At 44.8% G+C, this 19,533-nt stretch overlaps 1 protein-coding gene across 4 annotated transcripts in view; it reads right to left on the reverse strand.

The window, feature by feature from the left end:
- SBNO1 (strawberry notch homolog 1) overlaps positions 1-19,533 on the reverse strand; it is a 1,077,952-nt gene that overhangs the window by 688,390 nt on the left and 370,029 nt on the right. For all 4 annotated transcript variants that reach the window (XM_069214997.1, XM_069214996.1, XM_069214993.1 and 1 more), the window contains 3 exons: positions 13,222-13,383; positions 12,803-12,938; positions 12,618-12,723 (listed from right to left, as the gene is read on the reverse strand). In XM_069214997.1, coding sequence (XP_069071098.1) covers positions 12,618-12,723; positions 12,803-12,938; positions 13,222-13,383 — 404 coding nt within the window. The remainder of the gene's footprint in view (positions 1-12,617; positions 12,724-12,802; positions 12,939-13,221; positions 13,384-19,533) is intronic.

Below are 19,533 nucleotides of genomic sequence, written 5' to 3' on the forward strand. Positions count from 1 at the left end.
TGAAAAGCAGCTGCTCTGGACACCACCTCTGTGTAAGCAGTACTGTCTTCAGGTGGCGATGGTCTTGCTGGGTAATAGTCGGGACTATTATCTGATACAGGCGCATCATAAAGATCCCATGCATCTGGGTCATCTTGGCTCATCCCTGTGTGCGTTGGAGACTGCATCATAGGTGGGGTTGCCATTGGTGATGGTTGCGGTGAGTGTTGTGGTGATGGTGGCGGAGTTACTTGTTTTGCCACCTTTGCCTGTGGTTGTTTATCTTGGAAAGCAAGTTTTCTTTTCATCCTTATAGGAGGGAGAGTTCTAATTTTCCCTGTATCCTTTTGAATATGGAGCCTTCTCTGTGTATAATCTGGCTCCCCTGCTTCTAGCTCTTGTCTGAATTTATGGCCTTGCATTTGTGCTGAAAGGCCTTGTTCCTCGGTGTAGGAGCTTGTTTTCGGCTCCAAAGCCGGATGTTTCGGTATCAAAACCTTTTCAACAGTCTTTTTCTGCTCCAAATCCACTTTTTTGAATTTCGGAGCTCCGATCTCTCAGTGCCGACTCATCTCGGTGCCGGTATCTCTATGTCAAGATTGCTCGGAACTAGGGTCCCGGTGCCGAGTATGTTCTGTGCCAGTATCTCGACCGGAGTCGGATGACTTCAACACATGTGTGCCTTTTTTCGGTGCTGATGGACGGTGACCGATTTTACAGGTTAAGCCATGGCCTGCCGGCGGTGGCGTCCCCTGGGCCTTCATGATTTTTACGTGAGTTTTGGCCGGGGCTGTTTTACTCACGGTTTTCAGCGTCGGCTCTGTTTCGGCCTCGTCCGAGTCAGCAATGGAGAAAGTCTCTTCTTCCTCGATGTTGTGGTGTCCTGACGGCGCCAACGCCATTTGAAGCCTTCGTGCTCTCCGGTCCCTTAGCGTTTTCTTTGACCGAAACGCCCCACAGGCCTCGCAGGTATCCTCTTTGTGTTCGGGAGACAAACACAAATTACAGACCAAATGTTGATCTGTGTAAGGATACTTGTTGTGGCATTCGGGGCAGAAACGGAATAGGGTCCGTTCTATTAGCCTTGAAGACGCACGTGGACGGGCCGACCAGGCCCCGCCGGGGTATCTAAGCCCCGAATGGCCACCGGTGCTTTTTCTTGATTCGTGTCGATCTGCTTTAACTAACCCTATACCGAATGCAAACAATACCGTAAAATTTTCCGATATCTAACTAAGTTTCCGAACCGAAACACGGAGAGAAGAGTAACACGTCCGAACCCGATGGCGGAAAGAAAACAATCTAAGATGGAGTCGACGCCCATGCGCAATGGAGCCAAAAGGGGAGGAGACCCTCAATCTCGTGACTCGAAAAGACTTCCTCGAAGAAAAACGACTTGTAACACTCCGAGCCCAACATTAGATGGCGGGATATTCACAGCATGTGTATCTGCATCTACACATGCCATCGAACACACACACACACATATATATATATATATATATATATATATGTATATATGTCAAAAGACAGAGGATGACCTGCTGCCCCTGATGACACCTATGTCGTCAGAACATCTGGGTTAATAGCTGTTTGGCTTAATGATGCAGTCTGATAAGACTGAAACTGGTGGGGGGGAGGTGCTACCTTGTATAGGGAACTCATACAACGGAGGAGAATATAAAGGAGACACCAACCCCCCACTGGTAAGACATTCATGGATTTAAAGAGTGCAGAGTATCAGAGAGCAGCCAATGACGAGGCAAAAGTGGTCTATCAGGCAAAACAAAAGAGGATAAATGAAGGGATGAACAAGACAGGTAAACTGCTTGCATGGATTAGCAGTAAAGATGGTGATAGTATGTTAGTCAGGGAAATAAGAGCGGACCTGGGCCTAACGGTATAAGACACCTGCAAGAAAGCAGAAGAATTTGCACCTCAAAAGTTTTACGTTTCCCAGATGCGGGCTCCGAAACAAGAAGTACTAGCCTTCATTGCTGGCTGCCCTATAAGGAGACTAGGTGAGGACCACATCACAGACTTGGAGACAGACATTACAGTGGAGGAAATCTCCTCCAGATTAGGTCATATGCAATCTCACAAGGCCCTAGCCCCAAACAGGTTCCCAATAGAAATCTTTAGGAAACTATGTAGGGTGGACGGCAGCCCTCTACAAGCAGCATTTGTGGAAGCGTTCCAGGAGGGAGAAAGCTACCAGACATGCGTTCGGCAATGGTAGTACTTATCGGAAGGCAGGGAAATCTGCAGACAGGTGTGATTTCAATCGGCCATGTCATTACTGAATACAGATATTAAGGTCCAGGCCAAACTCCTGGCAAACAGACTGAGGGTGGTTGTAAAAGAGCTTGTGCACCCATACTAGAATGGGTTTATGCCTGGTCGGTCAGCAAGGCTGAACCTTAGATGATTATACAATAACTTGGCAGCTGTGGAAATGTCACCAGCCGGTAAGGTGATCCTTTCGCTGGACCCCAATAAGGCCTTTGATGCAGTGGAAAGGACATTCCTCTTTGGGGTATTAGCTAAAATGGGATTTGGCCCCAAATATCTCCTGTGGGTCAGGCTGCTCTATGATCAACCTCGAGCACAAAGCAATGGCCACACCTCTCTGGAGTTGAAAGTGTGGAGGGGCGCGCCTCAAGGATGCCCACTTTCACAAATACTGTTTTCCCTGGCCATCAAGGCGCTGGCAGAGTGAGTGCGGGTACATGTGCAGGTGTGGGTCTGGCACATCAGTGATGGAAGTGATGAACGCATATCATTACGTGCTGATGTCCTACTCTACATGCCGAACATGACAACACTAGATAGGGATTTGACAATAATTAGGATAAATCACTATTGTTTCTGGTGGGGGAGTGGTCACAAGCAGAGGAACTGCCCCTGCCACTACAAATAGAAATGACTTTGTTCAAATATCTGGGGAGCTGATTAACAAAATGCTCAGCCTTATACTATGAAGCAAATGCGAGTGCTCTGCTCCGTAGACTGGAGCAAGACATAAAACATTGGCAGTCTTTGCAGCTCTAGCTACTAGGGAAGGCAGCAATGTTTAAGAAAGTTACCCTCCAGCAGATTCTGTATATACTCCAGAACAGTTCTCATACAATCTTGGATAGCTTTTTCATGCGGGTGCACATACTGGTGCATTAACTGCTATGGGTGGGTGATCAGTCTCGCATAGCCATGAGAATCCTTCAAAGATCCAAGTATGAAGGGGGTACTGCAATGTCAAATACACAAAAATATTATGAAGCTGCAAAAGTGAGTGTGGTAAATGACTGGGTGTATTCAGATTGGACCAATCTTGCGTTTCGGTTAGACGGGCTGAGAATGGGAACCAACTGTTATCTACACACCCTACACGGGGGCAGACTGACACAGAGTATGTCCTTCAACAGAATTAGTGGTGAATACTTGGACGAGACTAACTAGATAAATGGGATGTAGAAGTTGGCTGACACCAAAATGAAAATGTCACTTACCCAGTGTACATCTGTTCGTGGCATCAGTCGCTGTAGATTTGCATGTTTTGCAATAGCTCGCCATCTGGTGTTGGGCCGGAGTGTTACAAGTTGTTTTTCTTCGAAGAAGTCTTTCGAGTCACGGGACCGAGTGACTCCTCCTTTTGTGTCCATTGCGCATGGGCGTCGACTCTATCCTCGATTGTTTTTCCCCGCAGAGGGTGAGGTAGGAGTTGTATTGTAGTAATAGTGCCCATGCAATGGAGTGACTAAGTATGTACCTATTTAAGGTTGAAATGATATATATACAAATAGTTGAAGGTAACTTCCGAACTGCTACAGGCTCCCGGGGAGGCGGGTGGGCACATGCGAATCTACAGCGACTGATGCCACGAACAGATGTACACTGGGTAAGTGACATTTTCAGTTCGATGGCATCTGTCGCTGTAGATACGCATGTTTTGCATAGACTAGTAAGCAGTTATCTCCCCAAAAGCGGTGGCTCAGCCTGTAGGAGTGGAAGTAGTCTGAAACAATGTTCTTAATACGGCTTGCCCTACTATGGCTTGTTGTGCGGATAACACGTCTACACAGTAGTGCTTGGTGAATGTGTGAGGCGTAGACCATGTGGCTGCCTTACATATTTCTTGCATTGGGATGTTTCCTAGAAAGGCCATGGTAGCACCTTTCTTTCTAGTTGAGTGTGCCCTTGGTGTAATGGGCAGCTGTCGTTTAGCTTTAAGGTAGCAGATTTGGATGCATTTAACTATCCATTTTGCTATACCTTGTTTTGATATTGGGTTTCCTGCATGAGGTTTTTGGAATGCAATAAATAGTTGTTTAGTCTTTCTGATGTTTTTAGTTCTGTCAATGTAATACATTAATGCTCTTTTGACATCTAATGTATGTAGTGCCCTCTCAGCTACGGAATCTGGCTGTGGGAAGAACACTGGAAGTTCCACTGTTTGATTTAGATGGAACGGTGAAATAACCTTTGGTAAAAATTTAGGGTTAGTCCTTAGGACGACCTTATTCTTGTGTAGTTGTATAAAAGGTTCTTGTATTGTAAACGCCTGAATCTCGCTTACTCTTCTTAGGGAAGTAATGGCGATGAGGAATGCAACCTTCCAGGTTATGAACTGTATTTCGCAGGAGTGCATGGGTTCAAAAGGTGGACCCATAAGTCTAGTTAGGACAACATTTAGGTTCCATGAAGGAACAGGTGGTGTTCTTGGTGGAATAATTCTTTTAAGGCCCTCCATGAATGCTTTAATGACTGGTATCTTATATAGGGAAGTTGAATAGGTAGTCTGCAGGTATGCAGATATTGCTGCAAGGTGTATTTTAATGGAAGAGAAAGCTAGGTTAGATTTTTGTAAGTGAAGCAAGTAACCCACTACATCTTTTGGAGTTGCGTGTAACGGTTGGATTTGATTAATATGGCAGTAGCAAACAAACCTCTTCCATTTACTTGCATAGCAGTGCCTGGTAGATGGCCTTCTGGCTTGCTTTATGACTTCCATACACTCTTGTGTAAGTTGTAAGTGTCCGAATTCTAGGATTTCAGGAGCCAGATTCAGCGATGCTGGATCTGGGTGCCTGATCTGTTGGTTGTGTTGTGTTAACAGATCCGGTCTGTTGGGCAGTTTGATGTGTGGTACTACTGATAGGTCTAGCAGCGTTGTGTACCAGGGTTGCCTTGCCCAAGTTGGTGCTATTAATATGAGTTTGAGTTTGTTTTGACTGATTTTGTTTACCAGATAAGGAAGGAGAGGGAGAGGAGGAAAAGCGTAGGCAAATATCCCTGACCAGTTCATCCATAGGGCATTGCCCTGGGACTGCCTGTGTGGGTATCTGGATGCGAAGTTTTGGCATTTTGCGTTCTCTTTTGTCGCAAACAAGTCTATCTGAGGTGTTCCCCAGAGCTTGAAGTAAGTGTTCAGAGTTTGGGGGTGAATTTCCCATTCGTGGACCTGTTGGTGATCTCGAGAGAGATTGTCTGCGAGTTGATTCTGAATCCCTGGGATAAACTGTGCTATTAGGCGAATTTGGTTGTGAATTGCCCAATGCCATATTTTTTGTGCCAACCGGCTCAACTGCGTTGAGTGTGTCCCCCCCTTGCTTGTTTAGATAATACATTGTTGTCATGTTGTCTGTTTTGACGAGAATGTATTTGTGAACTATTATTGGTTGGAAAGCCTTTAGTGCTTGAAAAACTGCTAGCAGTTCTAGGTGATTTATATGCAGTTTTGTTTGATGTACGTTCCATTGTCCTTGTATGCTGTGTTGATCGAGGTGTGCTCCCCACCCTGTCATGGAAGCATCTGTTGTTATTACGTATTGTGGCACTGGGTCTTGGAAAGGCCGCCCTTTGTTTAAATTTATATTGTCCCACCATAGAAGCGAGAGGTAAGTTTGGCGGTCTATTAACACCAGATCTAGAAGGTGACCCTGTGCTTGTGACCATTGTGATGCTAGGCACTGTTGTAAGGGCCTCATGTGCAGTCTTGCGTTCGGGACAATGGCTATGCATGAAGACATCATGCCTAGGAGTTGTAATATCATCTTTCTTGTATCTTTTGTGTTGGATACATGCGTTGTATGATGTTGTTGAAGTTTTGAATTCTTTGTGGACTTGGAGTGGCTACTCCTTTTGTTGTGTTTATTATGGCTCCTAGGTACTGTTGTACTTTGCACGGCAGGATGTTTGATTTTGCGAAGTTGACGGTGAACCCCAGTTTGTAGAGGGTTTGTATGATTTGATTTGTGTGGTGTGAGCACTTTCGTAACGAATGGGTCTTGATTAGCCAGTCGTCTAGATACGGGAATACATGTATTTGCTGCCTTCTGATGTGTGCAGCGACTACTGCTAGACATTTGTAAAGACTCTTGGTGCTGTTGTTAAACCGAAAGGCAATACTTTGAATTGGTAATGTATTCCTTTGAATACAAACCTTAGGTATTTCCTGTGCGATGGATGTATTGGTATATGGAAATACGCGTCTTTGAGGTCTAAGGTCGTCATGTAGTCGTGTAGTTTGAGCAATGGTAGCACTTCTTGTAGTGTGACCATGTGAAAGTGGTCTGATTTGATGTATGTGTTTACTATCCTGAGGTCTAGGATTGGTCTTAGCGTCTTGTCCTTCTTTGGTATTAAGAAGTACAGTGAATAAACTCCTGTGTTTATTTGTGTGTTTGGTACTAATTCGATTGCATTCTTTTGCAATAGTGCTTGAACTTCTGTCTCCAGGAGCTCGGAATGATGTTGTGATAAATTTTGTGCTCTTGGTGGTATGTTTGGAGGGAATTGTAGAAATTCTATGCAATAACCATGTTGGATAATTGCTAGAACCCAAGTGTCTGTAGTGATTTCCTGCCATGCTTTGTAATAATGACCTATTCTTCCCCCCACTGGTGTTGTGTGGAGGGGATGAGTGACATGTGAGTCACTGCTTAGTTGCAGGGGTTTTGGGGCTTTGAAATTTTCCCCTATTCCTAGGGAATTGCCCTCCTCTGTATTGGCCCCGAAAGCCTCCCCTGTACTGTCCCTGGTAACTGGACGGTGTTGCCTGTGAGGTGCTGGCTTGTGTGGCCTGACCCCGAAACCCCCCTCTAAAGGGTGTTTTGCGGAAGGTGCCGTAGTTTCCTCTGCTCTGCGGGGAGTAGAGTGCGCCCATTGCTTTAGCAGTGTCCGTGTCCTTTTTAAGTTTTTCTATCGCTGTGTCCACTTCTGGACCGAACAGTTCTTTTTCATTGAAAGGCATATTGAGAACTGCCTGCTGTATCTCTGGTTTAAACCCAGACGTTCGTAGCCATGCATGCCTTCTGATGGTCACAGATGTATTAATTGTCCTTGCAGCTGTGTCTGCTGCGTCCATGGAGGAGCGTATCTGGTTGTTTGAAATGTTTTGACCTTCCTCAACCACTTGCTTTGCTCTCTTTTGTAGGTCTTTGGGTAGATGTTCAATGAGGTGTTGCATCTCATCCCAATGGGCTCTGTCATAGCGCGCAAGTAGTGCTTGAGAGTTCGCGATGCGCCACTGGTTTGCAGCCTGTGCTGCGACTCTCTTTCCAGCTGCATCGAACTTGCGGCTTTCCTTATCTGGGGGTGGTGCATCCCCAGATGTGTGGGAGTTGGCCCTTTTCCTAGCTGCTCCTACAACGACGGAGTCTGGTGGCAGCTGTGTAGTGATGAAAACAGGGTCTGTAGGGGGCGCCTTATACTTCTTTTCCACTCTTGGTGTGATTGCCCTACTTTTGACCGGCTCCTTAAAAATCTCTTTTGCATGCCGGAGCATACCAGGGAGCATAGGCAGGCTTTGGTAGGAGCTGTGGGTGGAGGAGAGGGTGTTGAATAAAAAGTCATCCTCGACCTGTTCTGAGTGGAGGCTTACATTGTGAAATTGTGCTGCTCTAGCCACCACTTGAGAGTACGCAGTGCTGTCCTCTGGTGGAGATGGCTTCGTAGGGTATGCCTCCGGGCTGTTATCTGACACTGGGGCGTCGTATAAGTCCCATGCGTCCTGATCCTGGTCACCCTGGCTCATGGTGGTGTGAGCTGGGGAATGTGATGGAGTTTGTGCTGGTGAGACGTGAATTCCAGGTGGAGGAGAGGGTGGTGGAGTAACCTTTTTCACCACCTTTGTTTGTGGTGTTTGTTCAGTTTGGAACTCCAGCCTTCTCTTTCTTCTAATAGGGGGAAGGGTGCTTATTTTCCCTGTTCCCTCCTGTATGAAGATACGCTTTTGCGTATGGTCTACATCAGTAGATTGCAGCTCTTCCTCGAACCTATGCTTTTGCATTTGGGAGGTTAGTGAATGCTCCTCTGTATAAGAGCCTGAAACTGGGTCGGTTGCAGGTTGTTTTGGCACCGAAACCCTATCTGCATCTTTTTTCGGCTCCGAGCTGACTTTTCTCTTTTTCGGGGCCGAAACCTCTCGGCGTCGATCTTTGTCGGTGCCGCTGTCTCGGCGTCGAGCCGTGTCTACACCGCTATCTCGGTGTCGATGCTTGTCTCCAGCACTTTCTCGGTCCCGAGAAGGCTGCGTGCCGGTGTCTCGACCGGAGTCGGACGGTCTCGGCACTGTTTGGGCCTTTTTCGGTGCCGACGGTCGGTCACCGAATTTATGGTTGAGCCATGGCCTGGTGGCAGTGGCGTCCCCTGGGCCTTGTCAATCTTCTTATGTGTTGTTTTCGACGTCTTACTCACGGTTCGTGGGTCATCGAATTCCTCGGAGTCCGATTCGTGGATCGAGAAGGTACCTTCCTCTTCTTGTTCCTCGAACTCTCGGTGGGCTGTCGGCGCGGACGCCATTTGAAGTCTTCTGGCTCGACGGTCTCGGAGTGTTTTTCGGGACCGGAACGCACGCAGGCCTCGCAGGTGTCTTCACTGTGCTCAGGTGACAGGCACAGGTTACAGACCAAGTGTTGGTCTGTATAGGGGTACTTGTTGTGGCATTTGGGACAGAAGCGGAACGGGGTCCGTTCCATCGGCGTTCTTCTGCATGCGGTCGGGCCGACCAGGCCCCGACGGGGGATCGAAAAAACTACCCCGAAGGGCACCGGAGCTCTTCGATCTTCGATGCGGTGTTGAATCTAACTACGCCGATCCCGAACGCAACAATACCGACGAAAATCTTCCGAAATTAGCTATCTTTCCGTTCCGAGACTCGGAGCGACAGGAACACGTCCGAACCCGATGGCGGAAAAAAAACAATCGAGGATAGAGTCGACGCCCATGCGCAATGGACACAAAAGGAGGAGTCACTCGGTCCCGTGACTCGAAAGACTTCTTCAAAGAAAAACAACTTTTAACACTCCGGCCCAACACCAGATGGCGAGCTATTGCAAAACATGCGTATCTACAGCGACAGATGCCATCGAACATACCATTATTGGATGTTACTAAAATAAGACCTGTTCTGGTTCCAAGACGGTTTCAGTGCTGGATTAATATTAGCATCTCTATGTTGGTAGGCGTGTGGGATGCAAATGGAGTGATACCCTTTGCTGTGTTGCAGCAGGATTACCGTATGCCTGAGAGACCATGTCTGCACTATGGTCAACTGTGGCACGGCCTAAGAAATATTTGCCTGTGGATAAGGAAACGCAAGACTTCCCGTTAGAAAGTAGGATTTTGCATGGGCAGATGAGCAAGAAGTTGATATCGTTGACATATGGGAAGGTGTTGTGCCATGAAGGCCCTACTATTGAAACTATAGAATACCATGGAACAGGTGGGGGGGGGGGGGGGGGGGGGGGGGGGGGGGAGAAACTAGACCAGAATGACAGGCAGTGAGCCTGGGAGTTCCCTGCAATGGCAGCAATAAAAGTGAGTTTCTGCTTGATCCACCTCAAGATCCTGCACTGTGCCCGCTACACACACCGTATTATATAGAACTGGCAGGACGAGGAGTGCAAATTGCTTGAGGGGATGCAGGGAACCTTTTTACACATGCCCTGGAGCTGCCCCATACACAACCTTTCTGGGAAGCAGTTAGAAAAAAATCCCTGGAACGACAACGGGGCTCCCGCTGGAGCTGTGGCCAAGTCTGGCGCTAATAGGGATATGAGGCCCAACATACCACTCCGGGTACCAGAAGATTCTGGTGAACCTGGGCTGTAGGTTGGCCAAAAGAGAAATAGCTCAGAGATGGGGATCTGGAGTGCCTCCTACATACCAGACCTGGGAGCTAGGGGTGGAAATCAGCAGAATGAAGGAAAAGGAAATTTATCAAGATGGTGCATGAGGAAATTTGATATGATATGGGGAGGGTGGGATATTACCGAGTTGCGAGGTCGGAAACAAAGGAGGTGCCCGTTCATCATGAACAGAGGGAAGGCACAACAGTTAGGATGCCCCTTCGGAATGAACCCATGTGATTGAATAAGGTAGAAGTTGAATTACACTGGATGCATAGATTCGATCAAGCTTCTGATGGACGACGCCTGAATCTTCCAACAAAATGGGGTGGGTGAATTACGTGATTTTCATGTAGTATTTGTTGCATTGCAAAAACAACAAAATATATTTTTTTAAACTTGATTTAAAAAACTAAAGCTAAAAACCATCTTAAAAAGCTAACCACCTGACAATTTCAATTAAATAAGAAAACAATCATGCAAAGTGTTTACACATTGATTTTTGAGAGAAAACATTCAAATAATTTAAAAAGGCATAGACCAGTTTCTGGTATCCTTCTACAGTGGGCCAAAACAGAGCTTATGGGCTGGTAGTGGGGCTATGACTGTGTCAAATGCTGGGACAGAGGATGTCCATATGCAGCCTTAAAGTGAGGAATTGGACGCCTACAGAAACATTTTTCTATTCAGGTTTGTACTTTCTTTATAAAAAAGGGAATGTTCTGTTCTGAAATGTTACCTGAATGGTTATCAGACCCATTTCGACCTTTCTAATGGGGTGGTAATAGTCTCATACACTAAAAAACAAAGTTAAAATGTGAAGTAAATGATACCAGTACATAAGCACTGTGCAGCTGAGAAAGGGAGAGAAACCACTCCACAAGTAAACTGTGTTCTCGGATCATTGGTCTGGCTAGGGCTAATCAATTTGAAATACATTATTTTTGCATCAAAAACAAAAAGCAAACTGGAGTCAGAATGCTAGTTAGATTTTTAAACTACAGCTTCCCATGTTTAGCTAGCTTGAGTAAATCAACAGAAGTAGATTGTGGTATTACATAATGCGTAGTATCAGTGTAGCTGGAATTGTATGCACAAAGTACACAAAAAAGGCAGTGGAGGAAGTGTGATTATATAAATCAATAGCAATAGACAATATTGACCCTAGGGGGAGCCCACACCATATACTAAAAAAAATGTCATGAGACTGCAGGACCCCCCCCCCCCACCTAGCTAAGTGGACCATGTAGAGGGGAGCTGGGGGGGGGGGAGGATTAGTAAACCCCAAAGGTAAGTAGCACAGTGCCCCCAGCCACCAGGAAGAAAGGAGTAAGTTACTGGATTTTCCCCAAACCACCCAAAAGGAAGAAAAAGCTAATTTAACACCCAACCAAGACTGCAAGAAACCAGCGGTGGATTCCTCAAGAGGAAGACCTGTGGAAGAAGGGGACCAAGTCCAGAAGTCACAGAACAGTCCAGCGGGGGGCAGGAGCCACTGCTCACCCGTCTGTGGTTGCAGGTGTTGGTCAACAGTAGGACAAAGGCAGTGAGCAATGCAGCCCTGGACTCGGTAAACGGTTCCCAGAGGATGCAGTTGACTTCCCATGCCGGATGGATGATTGCAGTCGGTCAGTGGCGTGGAAAGCCACCAACAAGCCTTGGCAAAGGCATAAGTCAAGGTGAAGCAAAAAAGGAGCTGCCAGGGAGCAGCAATGTCCAGGAGGTCACAACCCATGGGGGAGCCCTAGGGGAACCCTCAGCAAGGCAGAGAGTCCACAGATGGAAAGGCAGCCCCCACAGGAGACCCACTGGAAGAGAAACCAGGAGTCGCTGATGAGCCCGCGTAGCACAACTGGAGAAGGGTCCCACACCGCAGAAGCACGCAGAGGGCTGTGTGTCGCAGGAAGGAGTGCTGGGGGCTGGCGCTACACAGATCCTGAAGATCCTTTGGAGGAGATGTCAACAAGCCTTGGTAGCTGCAAGAGACGTGGCGCACGGGGGTACTGTCCTGCATGGGAAGGCAGCAGGAGGGCAGAAACCTGTCTGAGGGGTGGCAACAGCTGGTGGATGATCAGAGATGTAAAGGTTAACCAGGAGGGGAGCTAAAAAGGGCCACTTCAATAAGCAGTTCTCCACTGGATTTTTTTTTTTTTTAAATAAAACTGAGCCATCTGGGTCAGCCTGGGCCCAACTGTTTGGATGAATTTGTATCAAAGTGTAGGTCTGGTGGAATTTTCCATGAGCTTTGCTTTACCTAAAAGTGTTCAGGTCGACCAGTTCAAAGGCAGCTCAGAAGTCTACAAAACAAACAAAATTTGACCCAAGTTGCTAATGACCTCCTAGAGTCTGCACAAAATACAAAACAGTGGCCAACTGTGGAATTATTTTGCCGGTAACCTACTTTCTCTATTGGAATAATAATCACCCTAAAAGCCCAGGACTCAGAAAATGCTGCATTTAAAATATTTTAACGTTTAGTCAACTTCTGTCAATTAATTACTGATATATTACCTCCTCTCCACAGCTTGAATAAAATCTCCAAATTCTCTAAATGGTGTACCTTCACCCCATATACCAAGGCGGTTCATATAGGCCATATTTCGCGGTTCCGAAGCACCTAAAAAATGGTAATGCATTAGAATGTACCATTGCAGGGATTCGCAAACACGTGGTACATACAACTAGGGTGTACTCACCTGTGGCACTGGCATAAATAACTCTGGCCTTTGGCAGTTTATTCTGAAGTTCCAAGACCGCTAATCCAGTCTTTGTTGGTTTTGAAGAACCCACTGGACACAAGTTCTTAGCTTTGTGGCATTCATCGAATATGATCTAAAAACACTTAAGGAAAACACTTTTGTACTTGTACAGATAAGCAACTATTTCCTTCTCCCACAAACAGCAATACAAGGTTGACACAGGAATGAAGCAGACAAGAGTGAACTATACAGTGCAGTCAAGGTAGTAAAGAAATTGGGTAAACTAATCATTTCACTGTTATTTGACCTGAACAAAGATGCAAACTTTGCTAATAGACTGGTAATAAAATTAGTTACATTTTAATGTTTAACAGATAAATGCATTTTCCTAGAAGTAATCATAAAAGAAAGGATACCGCTCCATCAAAATCGTCACCACACCAGTGGAGAAGCTGTTTTAATCTTGTTTTGTATTTACCACCACTCTGGCTTTCCCCAATCAGTGATGAATAGGTTGCAAAAATGACCCCTTTCTTCACGCTTCCATTGTGTTTGGAAGAAATCTTTCCATATTTAAACTAAAGGTAAACATGAAAGAAAATATGACAAAGCAGCACAGTAAAAGAGTAATCTGGAAAGAACTACTTATTTAACATTTTGAAATACAGCCAATTAAACTGATTAGCTGGATAACACAAAAAGCTAATTTGAAAAAACATTTTCCTCAAGAGATGTCATTAATACATCATTACTCGAGCCTTGCATGATCAATAGCTTTATAGGTAGAGTATATTTTTTTAAACAAATTTAAGAGTGTAATAAATTGAAAAAAATCATACTGGAATAAGAGATCGTCAAGGAAAGGGTTACACATAAGGAAACAAAATAGTTACTTGCCAGTGGGAGTCGTTTTGCAGCTTGAAGAGATTCTGGATTTAATTGCTGGGTATTATTCCACCATCTAGTGGTTGGATCTGGAATCCGTCATTTTTTGTGTCTTTAATGTAGTCAACATCTCCCATTTGGGCTTGGGTCTTACTGTGGTGATCTCGGATATACATCCTAGTATGCTCTGCACGTGGTATCCATCATCAGATTATTATTCCTTATCTGTCCCCTGGTGCAAAGTCTCTCACCCAAGGGTGGATGGTGGGTCACATGTAAATCCAGAAACTCTAACCTGCAAAACTACTTCTATTGCTAAGCAACAATTTCTGTTTTGTAGCATGAATCATTTCTACATTCACATGTTGTGCACTGATTTTGTAGTGGTTTCGTGTAAGGAGGTCTGAACTTCTTAATTGGCTTGAATGTCCATGCAGGTATGTATAGAAAGGTGTGTGTAGATGACGAAGTGGCTGCCTCCTATATATCCTCGGAGGCAGTGGCGATGAATGTGACATAGCTCTTTTTTTTCTTGCTGAATGAGCTCTTGAGCTTTCTTCCACAGCAACTCCTGTCGTTGCATGGCATCGCAATCGTCTGCACTTTCATCTTGCTATGGCTGTATTGGTTGCGAGTGTCCCTTTAGAGGCATGTCCTCAACGTAATGCATGACAGCTCTTCAAATACCTACCATATGAAGAGGCTTTTCTGCACTGGACCTGACTTTTGGGGAAAAAAAGCAGGTATATATATGCTTTGATTGGAATGGAAGGCTCAAACCACTTTTAGCAGAAAGTGAGGGTTTGTGCTCATCACTACCATGTCCGTGTGAATTTGTAGATATGGTTCTTGCATTGTGAGTACTTGGCTATTTTTAGTGTTAGAAAGTATAGCTGTAGGATTTGCACTGATTCAAAGGCATGTTTCATGAGCTGTGTAAGTACAACGTTGAGATTCCAAGTAGGTATATGAATTGATTTGGGTATTATTAGGCTTCAGCTAAAAATCTTTTGAAGACCCAAGTTTGAAAGAAACTTCTGCCCATTACTCCTCTGGAGTATGCTATAATGGCTGTTAGGTGTACCTTGAGTGAGACGTAAGATAATCCTTTGTCATGTAGATGGGTGAGGTACTCTAGCAAAGTTGCATCATGTTCCCAATCGGGGACCACTGTGAAGTGCCACTGTTTGAACAATTTTCATTTTGCAACATAACACCACCTTTTGGACGGTCTTCTGGCTTCTTATGGCACCGCTATGAGCCTTTCTAGCAAGAGTATATGACCAAATTCTAAGTCCACAGAAGCCATGCTGCCAGGATGAGTGTGTGGAACGACACATGTCCCCTCCTCTGCATCGTTAGTAAGTCTTGTGTCATTAGTAGGATTATCCTCCTGCCCTGGGGTCCACTTCTATTACATCTGAGCACTAGGTCTGCCCTGCCCACTGAGGGGAGATTCAGATTTGTGGTGTTTGCATTTCTCTATCACTAGTGATTTCAAAAGAATTGGCGGAAAGCTGTATACTAATGTCCATGACCAATCGATTAATCTGGGTCTCCTGTTTTGGTATTTAGCTTTCTCCTATATTGCAAAGATGTCTATTGTTGGTGCTTCCCACTTCTTGAATATCATGTCCACCGCTTCCTGCTTTAGCTTCCACTCATGGGAAACGTTTGTGTAGGAAGCTGGCTTGGTGTATGGTGGGTACCTATGGTACTTACACCAGGTCCAGGTATCCCCTTCTCAGTGAAGTGTAGGCAATGTCTAGAAGCCAGGCTCTCTAGAGGAAGATGAGCAGCCAAGGCTTATCTAGGAGACATGCAAAGCTCATGCAATACCACTACAGTCAAAGTACTTACAAACAAGAATGAACACACTTGGTTGTACAAAAATAAAAGTATCAGAAAATATTAGGTTGGCAACCCTCCAATGGGAGGTAAGTAAATACTATATATGGAAAATGTCACTTACCCAGTGTACATCTGTTCGTGGCATGAGACGCTGCAGATTCACATGCTTTGCACATCCCGCCATCTAGTGTTGGGCTCGGAGTGTTACAAGTTGTTTTTCTTCGAAGAAGTCTTTTCGAGTCACGAGGTCGAGAGACTCCTCCCCTTTCGGCTCCACTGCGCATGGGCGTCGACTCCATCTTAGATTGTTTTCCCCGCAGAGGGTGAGGTAGGAGTTGTGTATTAAAGTAATAGTGCCCATGCAATAGAGTAAATATGTATGTACATAATGTGGTTTAAAGTGATATATTTACAAATTTACAAATGTTCAAGATCAACTTCGAAACAGCTACAGGCTCCGGGGGAGGCGGGTGGGCGCATGTGAATCTGCAGCGTCTCATGCCACGAACAGATGTACACTGGGTAAGTGATATTTTCAGTTGGATAGCACGTGTAGCTGCAGATACACATACTGTGCATAGACTAATAAGCAGTAATCGCCAAAAAAGCGGTGGCATAGCCTGTAGGAGTTGAAGTTGTCTGAAATAATGTTCTCAATACAGCTTGTCCTACTGTGGCTTGTTGTGTTAGCAAATCTACACAGTAATGCTTCGTGAATGTATGAGGTGTAGACCAGGTGGCTGCCTTACAAATGTCTGTCATAGGTATATTTTCCAGAAAAGCCATTGTGGCGCCTTTTTACCTAGTGCAATGTGCTCTTTAATATAGCAAGTTTGAATACATTTAACTACCCATCTGGCAATGCCTTGTTTGGATATAGGATTACCTGCATGAGGTTTTTGGAAGGCTATGAACAATTGTTTTGTTCTGTCAATGTAATACATTAGTGCTCTTTTTATGTCTCATGTATGTAAGGCTCTTTCGGCTACTGAGTCTGGCTGTGGAAAGACGACTGGGAGTTCCACTGTTTGGTTTAGGTGGAATGGTGATATAACCTTTGGTAGGAATTTGGGATTTGTAAGGAGAACCACTTTATGTTTATGTATTTGTATAAAGGGTTCTTGTATAGTAACTGCTTGTATCTCACTTACTCTTCTAAGTGATGTGATAGCTATTAGAAAGGCTACTTTCCAAGTTAAGTGTTGCATTTCACAAGAGTGCATGGGTTCAAATGGTGGTCCCATGAGTGTTAATACAATATTAAGGTTCCACAAAGGTACTGGTGGTGTTCTTGGGGGTATGATTCTTTTTAATCCCTCCATAAATGCTTTGATTACTGGGATTCTAAAAAGCGATGTTGAATGTGTAATCTGCAGATAGGCAGATATTGCTGTGAGATGTATTTTAATGGAAGAGAATGCTAGCTTAGACTTTTGTAAGTGTAATAAGTAGCTTACAATGTCCTTTGCGGAACCATGTAGTGGTTGAATTTGATTATTGTGGCAATAATGAACAAATCTTTTCCATTTGTTTGCGTAACAATGTCTTGTAGTAGGTTTTCTAGCTTGTTTAATGACCTCCATACATTCTTGTGTAAGGTCTAAGTGCCCAAATTCTAAGACTTCAGGAGCCAGATTGCTAGATTGAGCGATGCTGGATTCGGGTGTCTGATCGGTTTGTGTCGAGTTAACAGATCTGGCCTGTTTGGTAATTTGATATGAGGTACTACAGATAGGTCCAGCAGTGTTGTGTACCACAGTTGGCGAGCCCAGGATGGTGCTATGAGAATTAGTTTGAGTTTGTTTTATCTTAGTTTGTTTACCAGATAAGGAATGAGTGGGAGAGGGGGAAAAGCGTAAGCAAATATCCCTGACCAACTGATCCATAACGCATTGCCCTTGGATTGAGGGTGTGGGTACCTGGACGCGAAGTTTTGGCATTTTGGGTTTTCTTTTGTTGCAAATAGGTCTATTTTTGGGGTTCCCCAGCGTAGGAAGTAATCCTGTAGGATCTGGGGATGAATTTCCCATTCGTGTGTTTGCTGGTGATCTCGACTGAGATTGTCGGACAACTGGTTCTGAATGCCTGGGATGTATTGTACTATTAGGCGAATGTGATTGTGAATTGGCCAATGCCAAATTTTTTCGGGCTAAGAGACACAGTTGTGACGAGTGTGTCCCTCCTTGTTTGTTGAGGTCATGTTGTCGGTTTTGACAAGAATGTGTTTGTGGGCTATTAATGGTTGAAATGCTTTTAATGCTAGAAACACTGCCAACAGTTCTAAATGATTTATGTGGAGTTGTTTTTGTTGATTGTCCCTGTATATTGTGCTTGTTGAGGTGTGCTCCCCACCCCATCATGGAAGCATCTGTTGTGATCACATCTTGAGGCACTGGGTCCTGGAATGGCCACCCTTTGTTTAAATTTATAGGGTTCCACCATTGAATCGAGAAGTGTGTCTGGCGGTCTATCAACACTAGATCTTGGAGTTGACCCAGTGCCTGTGTCCATTGTTTTGCTAGGCACTGTTGTAAAGGCCGCATGTGTAATCTTGCGTTTAGGACATTGGCTATGCATGAAGACATCATGCTTAGAAGTTTCATTACAAACCTTACTTGGTAGTGTTGGTTTGGCTGTATTTTTGATGTTATATTTTGGAACGCTTGTACTCTTTGTGGACTTGGAGTGGCAATCTCTTTTGTGTGTTGAGTGTTGCTCCCAAGTACTGTTGTATTTGTGATGGATGCAGATGTGATTTCTGGTAATTTATAGAAAATCCTAGTTTGTGTAGAGTTTCTATAACATATTGGGTGTGAAGACACTGTTGGTGAGTGCTGGTTTTTATTAGCCAGTCGTCTAAATATGGAAATACGTGCATGTGCTGTCTCCTTATGTGAGCGACTACTACTGCAAGACATTTTGTGAATACCCTTGGGGCTGTCGTTATCCTGAACGGTAACACTTTGAATTGATAGTGTATGCCGTGTATTACAAACCTTAAGTATTTTCTGTGGGAAGGATGTATGGGTATGTGAAAGTAGGTATCCTTGAGATCTACGTTGATATGTAGTCCTCTTTTTTTAGTAAGGGAACCACATCTTGAAGTGTTACCATGTTAAAGTGATCTGACTTGATGAAGAGATTCAGTGTTCTGAGGTCTAATATAGGTCTTAACATTTTGTCCTTTTTTGGAATTAGGAAATATAGTGAGTAGACACCTGTTCCTTTCTTATGTTTGGGTACTAACTCTATTGCTTGTTTTTGTAATAATGCTTGGACCTCTAGTTGTAATAGGTCTAAGTGTTGTTTGGACATATTGTGTGCCCTTGGGGGCACATCTGGCGGGAAATTTATGAATTCTATGCAATAACCATGTTGGATAATGGCTAGGACCCATGCGTCCGCAGTTGTGTGTGTCCAGTTTTGGTAGTATGTGGTAAGTCTCTCCCCCACTGGTGTTAAGTGTTGGGGTTTTGTGACACTGAAGTCACTGTTTGGTTTGACTTGTCTTAGGTGTTTGGAATTTTCCCCTTCTTCTTGGGAATTGTCCACCTCTGTATGAGCCACGAAACCCTCCTCTCTGGTATTGTCCCTGTTAGGTAGGTCTGGTTTGCGAGGTGGAAGGCTCTGGTGTTTGCATTCAAAACCCCCCTCTAAATTGTGGCTTTCTAAATGTGCCTCTGCTCTGTGGGGAGTAGAGTGGGCCCATGGCTTTGGCCGTGTTCTTTTTTAATTTTTCAATTGCTGTGTCCACTTCCGGCCCAAACAATTGTTCCTGGTTAAAACGCATGTTTAACACAGCTTGTTGGATTTCTGGTTTGAAGCCCGAGCATCGTAACCATGCATGCCTGCAAATGGTTACCGCAGGGTTGACTGTTTGTGCTGCTGTGTCTGCCGAGTCTAATGCGGACCTTATTTGGTTGTTGGATATTGCTTGTCCTTCTTCCACAACCTGATGGGCACGTTTTTGGTGTTCTTTGGGCAAGTGCTGT

This window comes from Pleurodeles waltl, chromosome 11, assembly GCF_031143425.1.
Source record: "Pleurodeles waltl isolate 20211129_DDA chromosome 11, aPleWal1.hap1.20221129, whole genome shotgun sequence".
Taxonomy (NCBI): domain Eukaryota; kingdom Metazoa; phylum Chordata; class Amphibia; order Caudata; family Salamandridae; genus Pleurodeles; species Pleurodeles waltl.